The sequence below is a fragment of the Podarcis raffonei genome, chromosome 16 (genome assembly GCF_027172205.1).
Source record: "Podarcis raffonei isolate rPodRaf1 chromosome 16, rPodRaf1.pri, whole genome shotgun sequence".
In the NCBI taxonomy this organism is placed as follows: domain Eukaryota; kingdom Metazoa; phylum Chordata; class Lepidosauria; order Squamata; family Lacertidae; genus Podarcis; species Podarcis raffonei.
Window position 1 is genome coordinate 40171635 of NC_070617.1, and position 19458 is coordinate 40191092.

Consider the following 19458-nt stretch of genomic DNA (forward strand, 5'->3'; position numbering starts at 1 on the left):
TGTGTGTCTGCACACACCTTTTACATTTATACATCGCTTTCTATTTCAAACGTAACTAAGCGGTGTACTGTCTAAAAAAATATGGAACACTTCACTAAATTGCATGAATTCCCATTTCTATTGGTTCTCCACTGTTACATTTGTGTTAGAAATTGTCTTTATCATGTCAATGTTATAGCAGGCCATCTATCCCCCCACCATCCCAATCTGCTCCTTATCACTGTGTGTGTTGTGTTGCGATATGCGTCCTTTGTTTGGTGTCTCTGCAGTGAGTGCCTAGCAATTTCAATCAGAAAAAGGTATTGGATAGCGATTCCAGGACTTGGAGAGTTGCTGCCAGTCCAGGTGCATTTGGATGTGGGGTTTGCTGTAGTAGTCTTCCTAGTTACAATGCTAGTGCTTCTGTCCCTGTTCCCAACATTCATTTTACACTGCATTACCCGTTTAGTTATGGATCTGTGGCTTTCCGGTCAGTTTGCTGCCACGACACGGCAAATATCATTTACAGCACTGGGTGTGGTGCAGCATAATAGCATCCGTCAATGGACATGCCACCACTATTTATGAGTATGCTTGCTTCTGTTCCCTCATGATCCCCCCATGGAAAAAACAGAAAAGAACTGGATGCCAGAATACCGCTCCAAATTTCAACATAGGCATGACCCATGAAAACCACAGGAAAATCACAGCGTGAAACTCCAGCAATTTTCTGGGCTAACAGGGTTAAGCAATTAAAACAGAAATGAGCACTAAACCTCCATCAGATTCTGCTAGATTTCCAGAAGTGGCTTTTATGATGTGTGAAAGATCACATAAAAGGTGGGAATTATCAGGTGAGGAAACATCAGGAAAATGGAATAAAGTAGTCTCAGAGTAGCCAATACCGGGACCTGGAGAACTGCTGCCAATCAGGGTACACAATATTGGTACACTCCAGACAAACCAATTCTCTGACAGATTACAAGAAAGTTTCATATGTAGGTCAGGGAATATGTGAAACAAGATTAGTATTTTGTTTAGGAAAACTGTGCTTCACCTTTCCCCTAATGCTTTCATTTTATATTTTCTCTATATTGTGTGCCATCTGGGACTAGGCCTTGAGCCTTGATTCTGCCAGCCAATGTCTGGAGAAGGGAGCGCTTCTGCCTTGCACCTTGGAGGCAGGAAGAGGGAGCTGGTAAGCAGGTGCTGTCGTGCTGGCTCTTGGGTTGCTGGAAGGGAAGAGAAGTGGTCAGACTTACTTTGTCAGTTCCTCTTTGTCGTTTTCTGCTTCTGGCTTCTCTTCCTCCTTCTCTGTGTCTTTCTCCTTTTCTTTTTCATCTTTCTCGTCTTGGCTGCTACGGGGCATCTGTTGTTGCTGCTGCTGCTGCTGCTGTTGCTGCTGCTGCTGAGAAATGGAGAAAAGGGAAGCCAAAACCAATGAGCACCTGGGTGACACTCAAGGGATGCCAGACACACACCAAGGCAAGAGAGCTAAAAGGAAAGGAGAAAAAGACCCCCCCATGCTTCATATTGTTACAGATTTTTTTGTGACTGAATGCAATTATAAGGCAATTGTTTTATTTTATGTTTTTAAGTTATTTATATGCCTTCCGCCAATAAAAAAAATATATTTTCAGGGTGGCTTATAAATAAAACAATAAAGCCAGAGTAGAATCTTTTATTTATTTAGATTTCTTGCCCACTCCAAACCATAGCATCCCACGGTGGGTTACAACAGTAAAATAAACAATTATAAAACAAATAAAACAGCTACAACAATAACCCAGGAAAAGTGTGAAAACAATTAAAAACATTTCCATACAGAGAGCTGTTCCATCTATAAAGATGACACAAACATTGGGCGGCCTCCAAAAAACACGTCCCATCAGTGCAAGGATTTTCATTTGCGCAATGGGGCTTTCCTGCTTCTCCTCCCCCTCGTGCACCCTGTGCCCTCCCCAACTCAGGTTGCCGCCCTGAGTATTTCCATCGGCTGTCCCCTCCACCTTAATGTCTCTTCTTAGACTCACTGAATTGTAGAATTGGAAGGGACCCAAAGGGTCATCTAGTCCAACCCCCTGCAATGTAGGAAACACAATTAAAGCCTCCCCCCACGCACTTCTTTGTGGCAATTGTTCCCATAAACCTATGTCCTAAACAAGGAAGAAATCCAGGTCTAATGTGCCAACACATATATCTTTTACTCTGGGAAAGGTAAGTGAAGTGCCGAGCCATTCCAAACAATATGCTTGCACACACACACTATTGTTAAACCATCTGTGTGGCCAGGAAGCAGCAGTGGAAAGTATTTAATGCAAGGGCTGGGGAGGAATATCTGGCACTGCATTTCGGGTATGCCAGCTTTCCATGTAAGAGCCAACTTTCTACGAAAGGAGCTGGATTCTTTCACTCACAATGGGGAGAACAGATATGGCCATGTCACATTCCACAATACTCTTCCCATAAGCATTCCGCAACAACAATTTATACAACATGCAAGTTACTCCTGGAAGTGTTTCATCTACATGGTCTATTCTTTTTCAAGATTTGCCATTTAGATGTGCTGCAGCAACGTTAAGAGGAAGGCAAGAATGGAGAGGGAGGAGGGTGTGGAGATTTCCCCATACTTTCCCCTGCTGACACAAGGGACAGAAACTTGTTTTTAAGAAAGAAATGAACCAACCAAACTGATGGTCAAGAAGGCAACGCTAGATATAAACTGGGACACAGAAACTTGGGAAGCCGCTTTATACTGAGTCAAGACTATTGGTCCACCTATCTCAGTGCTGCAAGAAGTGCTGCCAGTATAGACCAAGATTTTAGATGGGGTTTCCCTAAGCCCTACCTGGAGATGCCAAAGATTGAACCTGGGACCTTCTGCATGCAGAAGAGATACCCAACTGTGAGCCACAGCCCTTCCCCCAAGATGAAAGGCGTCACAAATAAGAAGGTTAGGGAGAAAGGAGTAGAGTGCACAAGGTGCTGAGAAAGGAAGGAGCAGATTTCTCCTGCTGCCAAAAGCAACATGAGTCTAATCTTCTCATCCTTGATGCACTTTCTAGGTGCTGATGGATTTAATGGGAGTGGCCACCCAAGAGGAGAGTGTCTGCAAAAGCTGGAACTTGCACGCACCCTGCACAAATCTACTTTGACCACCAGAAGAGAAAAGCACAGCTGGCAAAACACACCCATATCTAGGTTCCATTGCCGGTGCTGGTTGGGTCTGCAGTTGTGCCTAGCCCTGACCAGGTGCCAAATGCTAAGTTCTTTGAGGACACACCAGACACTCCACAGGTCGTGGACCTTGGGGAGAAGGCATGGTCTCCTGGAACCAACATTTAGTATATTCTTGAGGGGCCCACTGGTAGGAGGCCTGTTGAAGAAGCCCTGGAGTTGTTAGGAGGCCATGGAACCAATCCTCTGTGCTTGAGAACCCTGGCACCAAAAGGTCCAGGTCCAGGTTGAAAAGAGATGACATAGCCTGCATCCATGGACACAGAGTTGTCACGTGGCTTCTAATTAAAAGGATCTACTTGTGAGTACACAATCCCTGGTACTTATTTACTACCAGCAGATGCAGTTAGTGTGTGGTCTAAGAGGCCACACTATAGGAGGTCTCCCTCTTGAACTCTGCAGCTGTTGGAAACAATACAGGTCTCTGGTGTCGGGTTCCAGATTCCCCTGCATTGCTGTTTTTCCCCTTGCCTGAGCAGTCTGTGCTATTGACCTTAGACTAGCCCTTTTCAACTATGAGTCCTCAGATGCTGTTGGATGCCAGTTGGATGCCAGTGGCCAGGGATGATGGGAATTGAAGTTCAAAAACATCTGGGAACCCAAGGTTAAGAAAAGTTGCCTTAGACTGTAGCCTGACCTAGCCTCTGGATGTTTTGGATTTAGACTGGTTCCCTGTGCTTGGATTTGGCTTGTTGAGACTATGCTGCAGCTTGAACCCTACTTTCTTGGGTAAATGCTATGCCTTACCTCCTGGGACTGAAACTCTAGCCTCTGAGGGCAACTCCTGGAGCATGGCATCTGTTGGGAGTCCAACGGCACCTTCAGGATGCCAGTTAGCAAAGGCCGCCCTCTACAGAACTCACAGCATGATCAGAAGGCCCAGGAACCTTAACTAGGATTTCAGCAACCTCCTGGCTGACCCTGCGGGCAAGGCCACAGCAGGCTCTATTAAACAGAATGGGAAGGTTCTACAAAGAACATCCTGCTTCCCCTCCAGCTCAAGAAGAGACTTCAGCAGCTGTTTTACCTTTAAAGTTGTCAAAAGAGAGAAATCAAAAGCTGAATCAGACATGCGTAGGAGGAGCAGCTGGAAGTGAATCACTGGAAGGTGACAAGAAAGCTGGAGGATGTGGCTGTCATACCAGTTTACTTTACTCTACACAAAAAATCCCTTTATTGAAAAAGGGAAAGAAAGAAAAGGAAGCACAACTCTAGTAGAAACACACATGCACGATCACACACGCATTCCTGCCGCCTCAATCGCTGCTTTTGCAAAATGCTTCTTTGGTGACTAAGGGGACTCTTTGGGCTTCAAAGAGTCACATCTTTTAAGAATGCTAGAAGATCAAGCACCTCCTCAAACCCTTTGACTGCAAAGGGCATCTACCGCAGCAGCAGACTGTGGCATTGCCAGTGCCGTTACTATGAAAGATCTTTTATGGCTGCAGAAGTATGACAACGCGACATATATTGTTGCATCCACAACATTTCGAAAGTAATAAGGTAAATTGATCTCATGGGCTTAGATGGAGGGAGAGGAAGGAAACCCAAGCAAGTTCCACCTATAACATTGTCAGTTTCACTCCCAAATGGGTATAGGAACTTTCTCATTACAGACATCAAAGAAAACACCCAAACTGTAGTCCATGAGCTTTATTCAGGTTGCCCACAGCACACACAACTGTATTTTATTGTACTGTATTTTATTGTACTACCATTTCAGTTATATGGAATGCAAAATGTAATACAATCAAATACAATAAAAAGTAAAAAAAATACAATTAAAAATCAAACAGCCTCTTTGCAATTGCTGCAACAGGCAGAAACACTATTGTCCCCGAAGACCTTCAGTAATTTCAAGTGCTCCATGTGGGAAAAGGTCTGGTGACCACTGCACTAAAGGACAAGTTCTTTGGAGAAACCTCCTGTTCACGTCCAGGCAACCCAAAGAAGATGAATGGGGGAAAAACAGTTCAGAACAAAAACAAAAAAGTAGCTTGGAGCTCACAGAAATGAGATCAAAACTGGGAACTTTATAAAGGTATGCATCTGGGTTGCAAAGGAGCACAATCCCCTTTGAGTTCAGTTTATTTACTGCACTTATGTCCTCCATGAAGCTCAAGACAGCATACGTGGTTCTCCCACCTCCCACAACAACCATATCAGGCTGACAGGAAACGCCTGGCCCAAGATCATTCTGCAACCTTCATGGCGACGTGGGGACTTTGGATTGTATTCAACTAACTTCCACTCAAGAGCAGACTCATTAAAATGAACAACCATGATTAACTTAGGCCCAGTAATTTCAATGGGTCTACTCTGAGGAAATGTTAGCTGGATACAAGCCTTCAACTGTGATCTCTCCAGGCCTAATCCAAAACTTTAACCACTACGCTCTGCTGGTCCTTACACTGTCTACAAGTATGTCAGGAGAGGGCTGCATCTGTAGGCTTGGTCATGGCAGCCCCTGGCAGCATCAGGCTTCAGAAGGTCAGGTTCTGAGAAGAGGGTGAAAGGGTACGACCACGACATGCACAATATCGGGAACATGATGCTTCTGTTAAAGCAGATGATGTACAGGTAATGCTGATCGGAGGTTCTTCCTCCATTTTATTTATTATATTTCTATGCCACATTTCCTCCATTTTATCCTCACAGTGAGCCTGTAAAAGTAGGTTAGGCTGAGAGGCAGAGACTGACCCAAAGCCATGCAGTGAGCTTCATGGCTGAGCGGGGATTTCAAGCTGAGGGACAGGTTCCAAGACAGCAGTCAAGCATCAGAAGAAGAACCAGGTCCACAGTCAAATACAGGCAAGGGTCAAATTCTTAGGCAGCGTCCAGACTGGAAGAGCAAGCAGGGAGGCCAGGGATTTATAAGGCCTGGTGGACAGGGATTGGCCCTTTCGGTCAGCTGACTGGGTGTCCAGTTAGGCTGTTACCACAACCCAGATGGTGCCCTGAAGTCCCACAGAATAGTCTACTGGGATTGCAGAGCTGGTGGAACAAGAATGCAAGGACCATCAGCTCATCTGCCTAAGAGGACCCCCCTCACCTCACCCCCAAAAAAGAACACTTCAGGCCTTAACAACCCCTGTGACCTATGTCTCACTAGCAACACCAGCATCCTCTGCCTAGATAAGGAAGCAGTGCAGACTTCTGCTTAATGTTTTCCTGAACTCTTTAACTCCTCTCCCTTTGAACGACTGAAGGAGGTGGATCAGCAACAGGAGAACCTTGGAGCCAGCTATCATCTCAGATAAAGAACTGGAAAATTCAGAAAAGGGCTCCCTACCTACTGGCAACCGAACAGTTATCAAGAACACTCTGCCACAGTTGGCTTGATTAAGTCCTTCAGCCTTTGCCAGGTGCCCTCCAGATGTTTTGGACTAGAGCTCCCACCAGGTCCAGCCAGTAGGGCCTATCCCCACATTACACAGATGACAGAACTCTGTACCAGTTTTACATTTTTCTTAAGCCACTCCCCACCCGCATATGCACACCAAACACCCCTTTATGTAGTAATCACACCAGGGAGCTTCATCGCCACCAGCCCTCTGTCCCGCAAACATTATATTAATTTGCTCTGAGATTTCCAACCTGGAAGGGCATTAGAACATTATACATAATCGAACACACCGGCAGAGGTACTGTCCAAATCTCTCACAGCTTGTTGCAGAAAATGTAGTTCTGCTTGCAGAATTCAATGACCTTTGGTTAGACTTCTGGAGGCGGCGCCAACGGCAATGACGGTCTCCTTCTAGTTCGGAGGGAGAAGCTCCGCGGAAACCGGGTCTTTTCCGCTACGGCGAAGCGGGGACCCTGTCAAAAACCACAGGCGGGTGAAGCCTGTGGCCGTGGGACTCGGCGGGCACCGAAAGCGCCTCCCCAATCTGCAAAGGGACCCCGTGAGGGGTTCCGGAGTGGAACGGGGGTGGCGCGGTGCTGAGAGTCGATCGCTACTTTCGTGGAGTGAAGCTGCGCAGCTGTTGCCGGAGAGCGCTGACCTTTCTTCTTCTGACAATTCGGCTGTTAAACAACAACCCGTGAGTAGGTCAAGCATTAAGACTGAAAGCTTAAGGAAAATTAAAGTATAATTTGGCACTGAAGCGGGAAGGTGTAAAGAGGAAGTCCACCTTCCGGTTTGTATAAAGATTAAAGCAAAGACCGTCCAAGCTAAATACCGGGCGAGGAGTGTTAAAAAGACCTAAATTCCAAACGTCAAATTAGAGGAATTCCCTCCCTGAATTTAAGGAGAGGGAGGGAAGAAGGGAGTATTTTCTGCTTGTAAAAATCGGAAAAGAGTGAGAAGAGTTGGTGGAAGAAGATTGGAAGAAATTTAAAGACTATCTGCAGAAATACTGTAAAATTAATGAATGTTAAAATGATGTTGGATTGGAAATAAGTGGTGTTGGCAAATAAGAGTAATAAGAATATGTAAATATGGATTGATAATGAATGAAAATAAATTGTTATAATAGGTTATGATAAAAAGTTAAGATAAATGAAAGAAGGTTAGGATTTGCTGAACCAATTATATAAATGGGAATACGAAAAGGGGGTGTGTGAGGAAGTCAAGAAAATAAGTAAATGAACCTACAAGCTCTGAAAACTGGATTCGTTTTTAAATTTTTCTTTTTTTTTTGTTTTTCTTGGTTTGTGTATGTATTTTCTATCTGTATTTTTTCTTAGGTTTTTTTGTAATTTCTATTTTTTTTTTACACTGTAATTTTTTGTTTGTAATTTTTTTTTAGTTCATAAATCTATGTGTATTCTTTGAAAAAACCTAATAAATATCTTATAAAACAAAAACAAAAACAATGACGTTTGGTTAAACTTGGACCAGAACCAAAATACATATATGAGAAAATGGGTGTGAGATTTGGATCAAGGAATAACCAGAAACAATGGAAATGGATTTGGAACAACTTCCATTCCAATATAATTCTAGCAGACCTAAAGGAGAACTATTTTAAAACCTTCTATCAGTGATATTTAGCACCTTGAATTGAATTTAATATATAAATTAGGATCAGAGAAATGGTGCAGATATGGATTAAATAAAGCAGTTTACATGCAAATCTTCTAGGATTGTTCTCAAAGAGAAACATTCTGGAAATCTATTCAGGCTAATATCTCTGATATATTAGGATATTACATACCCATGGAACCTAAAATATTTCTGCTTGGTTATCTAAAAGATGTTATTCTGGAAAATGATCAAAAACTAGCTGCTAAGATTGTTGCAGCTAAAAATGGGGGTGGGGGCAATTTGTCATACTATATCTCAGTGAATTGAGAAAAATTGGTCCATAGAAACTAACTTACTACGAAAGAATACATATAAACCAGCCTAACAGCTTTATGGAGAAATGGGCATTTTGGGGTAATGTTTTGGAACAAGTTCAGTGAAAATGTTCAACCTTATGCTGCTTTCAACCACCAGTAACACCATTTCCTTCTGCTCTTTATCTTTGGCTTATTTTCATAAACAAACAAACAAACAAACAAACAAACAAAGTAGCTCAATTCTTAGGTAATGGGCAATCCTGGAAGCTGCTTAGCCAGGTGACAGTCACTGCCGTTCTATTAAAGTTTGTGGGACTGCCTCTTCCTGCAGCAAGCAACATACAGACAAATGTTCAGTCAAAACATCTTCCCATGTCCCAAAGATACTGCAACTGGGAGGCTGTACTCCAAATACAGCTAGCTGGCTGCATCAAATGTGGTCCAGAGGGAGCCATCACAATTCCCTGGCCATAAACCAGAATGAGGGTCCGGTTTTAAAACAGCTCTGGACTCAGCCTCCAGGAAAGCCTCTGTAATGGAACTCTAGATGCCAGAGTTTGTCTTTAAGGTTGTGTTCAAAACAAAGATGTCAATTTAGTGCTCAGTTGCAGGCAAGAAACGGCAATCCACACAACCACAAAAGGTGACACATGGGGTTTTCTGTTATTGTTGATCCGTGTGATTGTGCTGCAAACGGATGTTAGCAAGTTATCAGGGCACACAATGTCCCAGTGCAGGGAGGTAAAATGTTAACTGGGCTTGGACCTGGGAGGTGGTTGAATTCCAGAAGTGCCGCAAGAAGGACACTCTTTCTTAACCTCCATTTTCCATTTCTAAAATGGGAAAGACAGTGACAGTTCCACTGTAACACTGTGAAGGTTGCAAAACTTCCTTGAAAAATAAAAGGGTTATATAAATAAATGGACACTTGCTGGATTACCCCAAAGACCCTTCTAGTTCAGGGTTAGCCAGCATGGTGCCCTCCAGACTACAATCACCCCTGACCACTGGCCACACTGACTGGGGATGATGGGAACTGGAGTCCATCAACATCAAGAAGGCATCAAGAAGGCTACCCATGACTAGTCCAGCACTCTGTTTCTCCAAAGTCACTAGGCAGATGCCCTTCGTGAGAGCAATAGAATGGAGGAGGAATGGTCGCCCCCCAATTGTGCCTGCTATTCACACCTGTGCTCATTACTCTCCTGTAAGGCATACTCAAGCCGAGACCTGAGTTTGAGGGTGGGGTGGGTGTGCCTATTACTATAATTATTGTTGAATTTATATACTGCTCTATATCCAGAGGTCTCAGGGCAGTTAAATATGGGTATGTATGTATGTATTCAAAGGTGAATGCACAAGTTCCACTGTCCATGGAGGCGCAGATCAATTCTGTGTCCAAGGCAGCTGTCTGCCAGCTCCATCTGGTACGCAGGCTGAGACCCTACCTGCCCACAGACTGTGTTTTCAGAGTGGTGGATGCTCTGGTTATCTCCTGCTTAGACTACTGCAATGCGCTCTACATGGGGCTACCTTTGAAAATGAACCAGAAGCTACAACTAATCCAGAATGTGGCAGCTAGACTGGTGACTGGGAGCGGCAGCAGAGACCATATAACACCGGTCTTGAAAGACCTACATTGCCTCCCCGTACATTTCCGAGCACAATTCAAAGTGTTGGTGCTGACCTTTAAAGCCTTAAATGGCTTCGGCCCAATATACCTGAAGGAGCGTCTCCACCCCCATCATTCAGCCCGGACACTGAGATCCATCTCCGAGGGCCTTCTGGCGGTTCCCTCACTGCGAGAAACCAAGTTACAGGGAACCAGGCAGAGGGCCTTCTCAGTAGTGGTGCCCACCCTGTGAAACGCCCTCCCATCAGATGTCAAGGAAATAAGCAACTATTTGACTTTTAGAAGACATCTGAAGGCAGCCCTGTTTAGGGAAGTTTTTAATGACTGGTGTTTCAATGTATTTTTAATATTTTGTTGGATGCTGCCCGGAGTGGCTGGGGAACCAAACCAGATGGGCGGAGTATAAATAAATTATTATTACTATTATTACTATTATTACTATTATTATTAGGGTTCAAAGCCCTCTGAACACCCGGTTGTTTGAATATCCCAACAGCATGGAGCCTCTATACAAATGGTTGTTTAAGAAATGGCCTGTTATTGGGGCGCAGCTAAAAGTGTATTCCTGTGCAGATATGTCCTACACACTAATAATAATTTTATTATTTGTACCCTGCCCATCTGACTGAGTTAAAAAGAAACTCAACCTTAAAATCTGTTTCCATTTTTCTTAGGGAAAACTCCTTAAAATTACTACACAGATGGCATCACACTTCTCTGCAAATGTTTAAAATGTTTTCCTCTATGTCACCTAATAGTTGGAGGGGTTGCAATAAACTTGGTACATATTATCATTTATTGTGGGAATGTAAGCTGGTGCAAGATTTTTGGAACTTAATTTTGCCAGAAATGATAACTATTATTAAAGAAACTATTTTTTTTTTACGGAATATTTTATATTGGCAGCACGGATAGTAATTGCAACCATGCAATTTCAATGGAAAACAGTCCCAAATCTTACCCTGGACGCTTGGTACCACTCACTCTGAAATACAGCTATGATGGAGGATATTATGCCTAATTTGAGACCAACAAGGACAGGCACCTCCAGATGATGATGATGATGATAGTAATAATAATAATGTATGTTTGTTTGTTTGTTTGTTTGTTTGTTTATACATACCCCACCCATCTGGCTGGGTTTCCCCAGCCACCCTGGGTGGCTCCCAACAGAATATTTATAATAATACAGCGGAACAATCCCTTTCAAGAAAACCCTCATCACCTCTGGCAAATCTGGAGCTATACTTGATAATCCAATACTGTTGATAGCCCTAACTTGGGCTTTGTTATTTAAACCCAAGTGCCACTGTATGCATTCTAAGTGCCTAGTTTATAGTTTTGTTTTTCAGCTTTTAATGCTTGTCTGTTGTTGTAATTGTCCTGCCTGTTTTATATTCATTGTGAAATCGGGTGTATGGGTGTGACCTGGTGCCCTCCAGAAGTTGATATACTACAACTCCCATCATCTCTCACCACTGAGCTAGCTGGCTGAGACTCATGGGATTTGGAGTCCAACCCCATCTGGGATGGTCACAGCTTCCCTATCCCTGTCCTAAAGCAACTCTGGCACATTTCTGCTGCAAACATGAATCAATTATTGGCTGCATCTTACTTGTGCTGCATTTCTAGTGTTTTTGAGTTTGTATTTTAAATTTTCTTGTACATTGTCTTGAGACCCAATGTGTAAAAATTTCCCCCAAACAATTTTGTTCTGCCTGCCACTGCAAGCGAGGCACCCTGCTGACTACAGTTCTCCAAATTACTGACAGAGAGTTGGCAGGTCGGACGCTCTGAGAAAAACTACAGATTGGGATTGGGGACAACAACACCCACCTAAGTTAAGACCTATTTGTCCCTGTACAGAAGTAGCCTTAGTGCCCTGCAAAACAAAAATAAAACCCATCAGCTTCAACAGGTGCAGTTCCAAGCCCCGCCCTGCCCTCCGCGCACTCCAAACTAATACTGTAGTGTTATGAAAATAAATGTGCTCCTTCCAGGCCACTGCTCAAAGGCACCAGGCCTCGTCAGCTGTTAGTGATCGGCCCCTGGGGCCTTGAGGCTGATGGCACCGTTCCCTGCCCCCGCATATTAATTATAAACAGCTGCTCACCTTTGTCCCAATTTCCAGTTGCATCCTGAGCGGCGCAGGCTGCCAGCATTCTCCCCACCCCACAAAAGTAGGGGGGGGAGCCGAACGAGTTGCACACTCCACTTAGTTCCCACATCTACGCAATTGCAAGCACACACACATATCACCAGGGAAACACCACCCAGCAGATAGCTTATCTTCAGAATAGCACGCTGGCTCATATAAACAGAGCACAGGCGGTTGCAACATTTTCTGCGTTGGCCATGCCAGACTGAATCTCTGAACGGACGCTTCTCCCTCCCTCTCCCTCCTCGGGACCTGTTCCTGGCACGTCCTTCCCACACGGCCCAAGCGTACGAGGAACACAGTTCCCAAACCCCAACAGCCTCTCTCTTCATCACCCTGCTCCAACCAACTTCCACGGCTGCGAGGTTTTGGCGGGAAGCAGCTGAACAACTGGGGAGGGGAAAGAGAAGACTTTGTCTTTTTGGGAGAAGTTTCCACACACGAGACCCTCAAAAGACACCCCTCCCCTCCCCAACAACAGGCAAGGACCCCTTTTTAAAAGCCTGGCACCCTGAACCAGCCAAGGCAGAGGGGAGAAGCACGTCCCCATTTGGCTCTTGAGGCAAAGAGGACTTTCCTCGAGCCTTTGTGGAAATCTCCTGCCAAAAGCTCCCTCGCAGCAAGATCCAGGCCAAGTCTGCCCAGAGCACCGGACGTCCCTGCCTTCCCCCGGAGAACCCCGTCTCCCTGCAGAAGTGCTCAGCCTCCAGCCCTGCTGTCCCAGAGAGCCCCCCATCACCTCCTCCTGGTGCCCCCGGTGCCTTTTCACAGCTCGGCCATCCCAGCTCGGCGTGCCTTACGCTCTCCGACTCAAATGGCTTCCTGGCGATTTGCATAGTTGAGCCGTAAACCAGCCACGGCATTCCTGTTATGATTTTGCAATCTACTGGAATAACACGGTCGCTCTCAGTCGAGCCGATGAGTCATGAGCTATAAAACCACAGCCCTCGTCACCGGGAGCTTGCAATGTTGGCTACAGCCTGTGAGTGATTAATATCTGAGGATGGCAAACTCAACCCTGCAGCATGCCTGCCTCCTAATTTCTCCCTCCCCTCTCCGATTCCTAGGCTCTCAGAGGGTGCCAAGGTCCTCGTCTCTGTTGCCCTGCCAGGACAGGACACAGGCAGCCACGGTAATTCTTCAAGACAGTTACCCAGTAACACACAAATGAAAAAACAAACAAACAAACCCTAGGATGTTGGTTTGTCTGTGTGACTCAGGAACCAACTCTTGCTTTTTTAAACTTCTAGAGCTCTGGCTTTTGATCAAAATCAAACATATGTACATGCTTTGTTCCTGGGACAAAATAAGCTTCCACCAAAACACACCACAGATCTGCTCCAGTCACAAAATGGGTCTAATAGGGGTTGTTTATTTGGGTTTTTTGCTTCCCATAATTGCCTCTTTGATGGCAGAAACAGCCACTAGGCCATTTGCCCACTTCGCCATGTCCCTGGACAACAACCAGGGCAGGTATTCCTAGAGGGATCCTTGGCCAGCATTATCACAGAATTGCAGAGTTGGAAGGGACTCTGAGGGTCATCCAGTCCAGCCCCCTGCAATGAAGGAACCTCAATTAAAGCATCCGTGACAAATGGCCATCCACCTCCTGCTTAAAAACCTCCAAGGAAGGAGAGTCCACCACCTTCTGAGAGAATCTGTTCCACAGTTCTTGCCGCCAGAAAGCTCTTCCTGATGTTGAGTCGCAATCTCCTTTCATGTAACTTAAAGCCACTAGTTCAGGTCCCACCCTCCAGAGCAAGAGAAAACAAGCTTGCTCCACCTTCCATGTGACAGCCCTTTAGATATTTGAAGGTGACTTTCATATCTCCTCCCAGTCTTCTCTTTTCCAGGCCAAACATACCCAGCTTCTTCAAGCACTCCTCACAAGTCTTGGTTTCCAGACTCTTGATCATCTTGGTTGCCCTCCTCTGCACATGTTCCAGCTTGTCAGTATCCTTCTTAAATTGTGGTGCCCAGAACTGGACACAGTACACCAGCTGGTGTCTGACCAAGGTAGAATAGAGTGGTACTACTACTTTCCTTAATAGAGGGCTATACTTCCTGTTGATGCAGTCTAGAATAGCATTTGCATTTTTTGCTGCTGCATCACATTACTGACTCAAGTTAAGCTTGTGGTCTACGAAGATTCCTAGATCCTTTTCACGTGTACTACTAGCAAGCCAGGTGCCCCCATCTTATATTTGTGTAGCTGGTTCTTCCTGTCTAAGTGAAGAACCTGACATTTCTCCCTATTGAAATTCATTTTGTTACTTTGGGCCCAGTTCTCCAATGTGTTATGGTCTTCTACCTTCTGCAGTATTAGCTAGCCCTCGCGGCTTGGTGTCATCTGCAAATTTGGTGAGCATCCTCTCAATTCCTTTATCCAAGTTGTTTATAAAGACGTTGAACAATGATGGGCCCAGGACAGAACACTGCAGCAGTGCAGCCCTCTCCAGGTATTCTGCCATCTGTTCCTGCCCCCCACTGCCTACTGCCACTGATATTCAGGGGCATTTGGGTCTTCAGAGTTCCACTGAGCTATCATGGCTCATTACAGTAGCTGGATCTATTTTGCCTTCATTTTAACATTTCCCCCTTTAAATCCATCTAAAACCGGTGGCCACTGCCACTGAATTCTTTAGCTTAATTGGGCTTTTGTGCAAAGAAGCACAGCTCTCAGTGCACCCTGGTCACAAGGACTTTGCACGTGATTTGACTACATTTGAACGTATTTCACACAGGCAGCAATTTTGTGCAGATATCTATATAGATATGTGCAGGGCTCATATTAACTTATATGTTTAAGATTTGTGTACTGAAAGCCACAGTATCTGCAATGTAAATTGATGGAGGTCTGCTATTATTCTACTGCTGGTATTATTATTATTATTATTATTATTATTATTATTATTATTATATTTAGTTTTTCCTTCGTCCTCCTATATTTTTTCATATTTTTTCTTTCCTCATTAAATATGCAAGTAAGCTAAAATGTGTGAAAAGAGACCAGTGCTTCACACACAGACAGAACAATCTGTCTGCAGACTGTCTAGCCCAAGTAGTGCATGCTCTAGTTTTCTCCCGCTTGGACTACTGCAATGCGTTCTACGTGGGGCTACCTTTGAAGGTCACCCAGAAACTACAACTAATCCAGAATGTGGCAGCTAGACTGGTGACTGGGAGTGGCCGCCAAGATCACATTAACACCAGTCCTGAAAGACCTTCATTAGCTCCCAGTATGTTTCTGAGCACAATCCAAAGTGTTGGTGCTGACCTTTAAAGCCCTAAACGGCCTCGGTCCTGTATACCTGAAGAAGCGTCTCCACCCCCGTCATTCAGCCCAGACACTGAGGTCCACCTCTGAGGGCCTTCTGGCGGTTCCCTCTCTGCAAGAAGAGGGCCTTCTCAGTAGTCATGCCCCCCTGTGGAACACCCTCCCATCATGTGTCAAGGAAATAAACAACTATTTGACTTTTAGAAGACATCTGAAGGCAGCACTGTTTAGGGAAGCTTTTAATAGCTGATGAATTATTATATTTTAATGTTTTGTTGGAAGCCGCCCAGAGTGGCTGGGGAAACCCAGCCAGATGGGGGGTATAAATAATAACATTCACAATGTAGATCGACTCTTTTCCATGTCTGCTCAGTCGCTAGCAGAATCTGGGAGTGGGCGGTTCTTAAACTTTCCCCAGCTTATTAGTCTCCTGAACCCCATCCTACGCCTCCCCTCTCTGCGCCTAAACCTACTGCGCAGAGAGGGCGTGGGCAAAGGGGAACCTGCCTTCCCCCCGCTTTGTTCATGCTTGATGCTGTGGCTCTCCCTTGCATCCTCCGAGCCCTGCACCCCTTCCCTCTGGAGGCGTGGCTTCCCTCCTCTGCGGAGGAACTGCTGCATCTCACGATCTTTGGAGGCTCCCTGTAACCCAACTGCCCTTCAACCTCTCGCCTCTGAGTTGATGGCAGTTCCCTGACAATCATCATCATCATCATCATCATCATCATCATCATCTTGAGTGTGCTCCTGGTGGACCTTACTAATCATTGCATGCAGAAGACAATGTGACTTCTAGCATACGCAGAGTCATCTGGGGCCCTCCTTTTTTTTAAAAAAAAGGATATTATATACAAGAGGCAGCAGGAAGCCATGTTAGATAGGGAGGTGTTCAGAGGAACACAGCAGGTCAGCTTTACCGGGCCTTCTGCCTCAATTGCCAGCATCCATTCCAGCTGCATGAGTGGGAGAGGTAGGAAGAAGGACTGTTCCATTGCAGGAAAACCAGCTCCATCACTAGGCTCCTCCTGTCCTTGAACTGTTTCCAATCCAGCTGGTCATTTTAAGAACTGTTCTTTTAACTTTTAAGAACTGGTGCCTGAGGTTGCTTTTTCTCCCCCTTCTTCTCTCTCCATCCCCCTTTCTTCTTGTGTTTTGTCTTTTAGGTTATAAGCCAGGGACCGTCTTGTTGTAAACCATTGTGTGAGAGTCGGTGGCTGAACCGTTAGGTACAGATGTTACAAATAAATAAATGAGCAGCATCAAGTACTTCCATTGCTCAGGGGGGCACAGCTAACTGCTGTGCTGCTCACATATTCTGCAAGAAGAGGCATATGATATGTAAAAATCCAAGTACTGACACCTGGCCTGCCTAAATCTAAAGGTCTGGTGCCGCCTATCCAGCACAGCATTTGTTGCTGCACTATTTCCTCTGAAGAAGACCCAATAGCCTGAAGAATATGCCATCCTGTGTAGCAGCCTCAACTACAATATTCCCAGGTGTGATGGCCTGGGAATCTGATTCAGAATCTGAATCTGAGGAGTCCCAGCCTGCACAGGAGTCCCCGCTTCCAGAGCCGGCCGAGCCGGGGCAGGGGCTTGAATCTGAAGAGCCTGCACCTGTGCCGGATCCTCAGGAGCAGGCACCAGATGTATCCACTCTGGCTCCGGAGGTGATTGAGGGCCCATTGCCTGCAGGTGTGCCTCTCCCAGCCCTGTCAGGGGAAGGTGAAGCTGCTCCTGGGTCCAATAGCCCTCCAGCCTCTCCTGAGCGGCAGAGGCTCAGGGCAGAGAGGCGGAGGGAACCAAGTTCTCTGAGGAGGAGTGCTCGCCTTAAGGCCAGGAGAGGCGGGTCACCTGTGGGCCGGGACTGCCACTGGCCTCAGAGGAAATAAAGGCCAGTCAGCCCAGCCCCAGGTTGCGGGAGCAACGTCGTTGGAAACCTGTTTCTGCCAGCACCCAGAACTGTTCTTCCAGAGTTCCCGTCCACGCCCGGCTTCTTGCTCTGGACCCCGCTTCACCCTTCCTGGACAGTCTCCAGACCCTCGGCCCAGGACCGGACTCTGACCACGCCTCACGGTAACCTCCCCCCGGGACCAGCACACCAGGTTATACCATAGGCAGGTTCATCTAAACTAGGGATGGGCAAGCCAGAGTTCTAATTCATGATTTCATGAGTGTGACAAGGTGCGAGGGAGGTAAAGGGGTAGCAGAAGAAGTGACAGCAATAGGGTGTGTCTGTTTTTACCTCTGGCCCCACCTCCTTTACATCTGGCCCCTCCCACCATGGGCACACGCCCCAATAGATACCTGCGGAGGGAATGCTGTTTTCAGCAGATTCCCAGCCTCTGAGGGAAACCTCTTATTTATAGCAGGGAAGGTTAATTGTACCTCTGGGGTCATCTTTTCCATTCTGCAAATCAAACAGTAATGTGGGTTTTCCAGAAAATTATTAACTGGAAAATTTCCCTACACAAATTGGGCAAGAAAGCTGGAGAGAAAGCTGTTGCCCACTGCCCCCACTGCTCCCCAATGTCTTTCTTGCAGGTTTCCCACAAGCATCTGGCTGGCTACTGTGAGAATTGAACTAAGCTATTGGCACAGAGGAACTTGAATTGGGGGAAATTTCAGTTTGCATGGGGTAAATTTTCTGATGCCCTAGTAGGTGATTTAATTTGGTATGCTTATTTTACATGTATTTAGTAAACAAAGTTTAAAAAATTGTTCTTTATTTAGTAAACAAAAATACTCCCTGGAAAAGACCCTGATGTTGGGAAAGATGGAGGGCACAAGGAGACGGGGATGGCAGAGGATGAGATGGTTGGACAGTGTTCTCGATGCTACCAACATGAGTTTGACCAAACTGTGGGAGGCAGTGGAAGACAGGAGTGCCTGGCGTGCTCTGGTCCATGTGGTCACGAAGAGGCGGACACGACTAAACAACAACAACAACAACAATGATGTTGTGTTTGCAAATGGCATCCATTCACTGTCACTAATGAACTTAGGAAACGGATTTTTTTCCATGGAAATATTAAGCAATGGAAAAATTTCCACGTTAAAAAACCTTCCACCCCACATCACTGAAAGCATCTAAATGTTACTTTAGGATGACTGGCTTATACAACAGTGACAGATTCAAAACAAGGTGCTGGTGAGTGGTAAGACCCAACCAACTAGACTTGGGACATATAAGCGTAAGTACTTCTTTCCACAGCACACTGAATTCACTACCACAAATGTACAAATAGTCAACAACTTGGATAGTTTTAAATGGTGAAAGATTTATACGATCTGAGGAGAAACCAGAGTATAAATGAGAAGTACATCAGCTCCTGGTCAAAAACCAATGGCACATAAGGCCTCTTCAACAGGTCTTCCATCATCTTTTCTTACCCACCTGGGTATGACACTGCCCTCAAAACTGTGAAGCACGAGGTTATGGGATATTGCCTTTAGTGATTTGTGATCTTGCTCACATGTGACCTGTGGCCCATCTGCCTCAGGAATCCAATACCTACAGGGTTTTCTGTTATCTCCCTACCTTAAGAATTTGACTGTATCTAATCACTATCATCTGTTTTCTAAAGCCAGATTAAATGTTTTCCCTTCTGAAATGCTGAGGGGAAGATTGGCTGGTGTCCATACCAAGCTAGGCTGTGCCCATGTTCCCAGGATATTAAATGTATGGAGCACATTTTATTGCATTGTAGTTGAGACAGCATCTAATCAATCCAATACTAAAAGAACAACCTGGAATGTCAAGGTTCTCCTTGAGGATAAGTTTGATACTATTACATTGTCTGTAGCAAAATCCTCTCAGAGGCAGCAAAAATCAGAAATCGGTATCTACAGGCTAAAGCTCCTCTATTGGCTAGCAAGGCTGATTTT

At 45.4% G+C, this 19458-nt stretch overlaps 1 protein-coding gene across 13 annotated transcripts in view; it reads right to left on the bottom strand.

Moving 5' to 3' along the window:
• NCOR2 (nuclear receptor corepressor 2) overlaps window positions 1-19458 on the bottom strand; it is a 359439-nt gene that overhangs the window by 137283 nt on the left and 202698 nt on the right. For 12 of the 13 annotated variants that reach the window (XM_053369224.1, XM_053369223.1, XM_053369214.1 and 9 more), the window contains exon 15: window positions 1242-1387. In XM_053369224.1, coding sequence (XP_053225199.1) covers window positions 1242-1387 — 146 coding nt within the window. The remainder of the gene's footprint in view (window positions 1-1241; window positions 1388-19458) is intronic. The other variant, XM_053369216.1, reaches the window with a different exon arrangement.